This window comes from Pinus tabuliformis, chromosome Q (assembly GCF_031772625.1).
Source record: "Pinus tabuliformis cultivar Carrire ecotype Pingquan chromosome Q, CPIR1, whole genome shotgun sequence".
NCBI lineage: Eukaryota > Viridiplantae > Streptophyta > Pinopsida > Pinales > Pinaceae > Pinus > Pinus tabuliformis.
The window spans coordinates 125,150,086-125,154,082 of record NC_142296.1 but is presented as its reverse complement, the minus strand read 5'-3'; the positions used below and the strand labels follow the sequence as shown (position 1 = coordinate 125,154,082).

Here is a 3,997-nt window from a genome sequence, read left to right as displayed (position 1 = left end):
AATAAAAAAAATATAAAGATGGCCTCTCATCATTCGGTGGACATACGTGTTGACTGTAGCCGCCACAGAAAATGCGCTTTGAGTCATGAACCTCTTTCTCCATTAGCAGGCCACAATCAGCAATGTGGCCACCGAACTATAGTGGTAACAGATAAGCGCGGTAGAATCCAAAAAGATAAGTTCGTACAACTCAAAACTGCCCCAGCTTTTTCCATAATAGAATACAAAAGCGCAGAATAGGTTAAAAAAGTGTGATGAGCCTAATCTCACTGTCATGGGCCTGTCCTTTCTCTGCTGGTCGGCTTCGTCCAAATTACGAAGAGAAATTGTGTTATTAGGATATGAAGATCTTGTGTGCATCGTAAAAATGGTGTGCTTTAGCATGGAGAAACGGAGAGAAGGCAGAAACGGCCATTCCTTGTTAAAATACATGGGAGATGCTTCTTATTGGGCTTTTCAAGCATTGTTAGACCCATATTGGCTTCATCTTACTTACTTTGTCGGGATTTCTATATTGGGCTTTCTTCTTCTGCATCTGTCCCATACCAAAAGCCAAAGATATCTGAACCAGTTGGATGCTTTCTATACTTCCGTATCAGCAGTAACAGTCACAAGCCTGGGAGCTGTGAGAATGCAAGAATTCTCTGCGTACCAGCTTGTTATTCTTACAATATTGATGCTAGTGGGAGGGGAAGTCTTCACTTCCATACTTTATCTACATCTCAAAAGACTTTCAGCCACTAATAAGAAGCATATATCAGAATCTGAAGTAAAAGAGCGGGAGGTGAGAATGGATATTGTTGGCGATGAAAATCTGAATTCTTCCAACAAGTTTTCTCAGACACAGAGTTCTGAAAAATGGATTACCGATATAGAGCATGAAACCGAAACAAACTGTACAAAATGTGATAAAATCATACAGGCATGCGATGATCATAAATACAGGGAAATAGAAGAAAATCAAGAGATGTATAATGATGACAATATTGTTGAAGAAGATCTAACGAACCGAGCTGTCCTCGTTCTTAGCTATATTACACTGGTATACCTTCTGGTAGTTCAGTTAGTTGGTATTTTAGTTATAATACTCTGCTTCTCTTTTTCTCCTGCTAGAGAGCACATCCTAGAGAGTAGAGATATCAAAAAGTCCATATTCTCTGTGTTTACAATTGTATCATCATTTGCCAACTGCGGATTCATTCCACTGGACGATAGTTTGTTGCCCTTTAGAAAGGATAGCGTCTTGCTTATCACAGTAGCATTGCAAGTGCTATTGGGCAATACAATGTATGCTCCATGCTTAAGAGCCATTATATGGACTCTCTGCCGGTTTAGCAGATTAGATGGAGCAAACAGGAGGTTGTATGAATATATCCTTAAAAATGGATCTAGGAAGATGTATGATCACTTGTTTCCAACCAGGCTGTCTGTTTGGCTCGTGATCACAGTTGTGGGATTCTTCACTGCTCAGCTAGTTCTGTTCTGTGCCTTGCACTGGCATTCCGAAGTGTTGGATGGACTGAACACATGGGAAAAGTTGGTTGCTGCAGGGTTTCAGTCTGTGGCTATTAGGCATGCAGGTGAAACAGTTGTGGATCCTCAACTCCTATCACCTGCAATTATTGTCCTATATATCGTCATGATGTGAGTTTTCTCGAAAACCATTTTCTTCCCTATTTTAGTAAATTTAACTTAGCCCACAATTCGGAGTCCATGGGTTCTGTAAGTGCGGGAAGTGTTTACAATTTTTTTTTTTTTAACCACATGATGAATCAATAACTGCCAGTTTTAATTTATGGTATACCCAGGATCAATCCTCGTAGCTGCCATTATAACACCAAAAGTACATCCAACTACTGTCACTATAACACCAAGAGTACATTCCAACTACCTTCAAGTCATATACTAAGATCCTATGGCTGGGAGTCTGTCACTATAACACCAAGAGTACATTCCAACTACCTGCAAGTCATATACTAAGATCCTATGGCTGGGAGTGGGGAAGAATCTTCTTCTCGAGCATCCACCATAGCAGGCCAGTGTACTCAATGAGATTTGAACTACAGTCTCCCAGGCTTTATCCAAATAGAGTTACCATCAAACCAGAAACGTTTTTATCTCTTACCATTTTTAATAATGGAAGGGGTGGATTCTATAAAGCACATCTTCATAGCATAACTGTTCATAAATTTATGTTAATATGGATTGAACTTTTGAACACACCCTTAAAGATTGGCCTTCATTGCATCTATTAAATCTAACAAACAAGTTCTTACGTTCTTCATCTTCATAATACTTAACTATCTAGAGCAGTGCTATTTTTACTCCTATCATGAAAACGTGATGAAAATGTGATCATTATTACTCAGGGTAACATGAAGATTCAGTGATTTAGCTTAATGGCTGTCAGGTACTTGCCACCTTATCCAGTGTATATCGCCGAAGGGGAGGAAGTTGTAATGGAGGTTAAAAGTTCACCGTCAAAGAAAAGAGGAGAGGGGCATTTCTGCAGACCGGTCGATGTATGCCATGCAAATGAGAGGAGCATAGGCGTACAACTTCAGAAGCTTTTGTTTCACGATTCATGCTGTTTGATTATAGCTGTTATCATCATTTGCATTACAGAAAGGGAGAGCATTTCTCAGGATCCCCTCAATTATAGAATTGTGAATATCGTATTCGAAGTTGTGAGGTAAATGTTTTATTTTATCTGATTGAATAAAAAGCCAAGTTATGTGAAGTTGGGTGTAATTTTATTTAGAATTTGGAATATTTTGGCAATGAGTGAAGTCCCACTTTGAGATCATTCATTTCAAAAGATTCTAAAATCTATTTAGCAATAAATGGTATAAATACATAAAATACATTAATATAAATTTAGTATAAAATGATATTTAATAAATTGAAAATTATAATACATACAATTGCAAACTGCATTTAAATAAATTCACGTTGTTGTGCAATCAAACTATTAAAAAGTTTGGGGACAGAGTTCCAGTAAGCAATAATAATGAACTTTAAATATACATTGTAAACCTTCTGAGTTTGTATATTAAACTTGACTTCACTTGAGTATGTGTTAGTGTTGTTTCTTGTTTTCAATCCATTTTCCATGCAGTTACACAGCAAATACAGAAATTCAATAGCTTCTCTACTGACAAAAAAACTGATGATGATAGTTTATGAACGCTGAGCCATTCTGCTTGTTGCAGCGCATATGGGAATGTTGGAATCTCAATGGGATATAGTTGTAGTCTGTTCAGGAAACTTACTATAAATTCTGAAGGGCATTGCGAGCAGGTGGCTTATAGTTTGTCTGGGAAATGGAGCTCTAAAGGGAAGATTGTAATCATATTGGTCATGTTTGTCGGTCGGCTTAAAGGAATTAGACAAAACAGCTGTATCTTCTTAAATTCCACGGCCAAAATCTGCAGGTATATACATAGGCAGCTGAAAATCATCAATATAGCCATTCGCGTTTGTGCTTTGCGGTTTACAGTTCAGGATCATGATCCTCCATGAACAAACGGAGGCCCGACGTTATTAATGCGGCACTGGCTTCTCCTGCGAATAAATGATGTCAATGGATTAACGGATTCGTTACTGTAAGTACGCTATCAAATAGAAGCGTTAATAGTCCAATTAAAGTTGGTATATGCTGTAATTGTAATATATGTAATTTTCTTACATATAATTATGTAATTTTCTTAAATATTTTCTTAAATTCTGAGGCAGACAGATTATCAAAGAATTTTCTGGATTTGAAGTTTGATGGTTTACATCTATCTATTAATTTGCAGGAGACTTAGCTCGATGTTGGGAACTTTCCCATCCCTACTATCCCAAGAATTTTTACTATTTTCAGACTGCATATTATATTGATTCAGGATGACATTACCCAATATTTCAGATGACTGCTTCAGCATTTTTTTTTTGATGATTCTTGATAGCAATACCCAATATCTCAGATGACTGTTTCAACATTTTTTTTGTTTTA

At 37.2% G+C, this 3,997-nt stretch overlaps 1 protein-coding gene across 1 annotated transcript; it reads left to right on the top strand.

The window, feature by feature from the left end:
* The first annotated feature begins 285 nt into the window (after positions 1–285).
* Positions 286–3,685, top strand: LOC149218571 (cation transporter HKT1;3-like). Its single transcript, XM_089382417.1, has 3 exons — positions 286–1,644; positions 2,411–2,692; positions 3,213–3,685. The coding sequence occupies exons 1-3, from the start codon at positions 368–370 to the stop codon at positions 3,520–3,522; spliced, it is 1,869 nt and encodes a 622-aa protein (XP_089238543.1). The 5' UTR covers positions 286–367; the 3' UTR covers positions 3,523–3,685.
* The last annotated feature ends 312 nt before the right edge of the window (positions 3,686–3,997 follow it).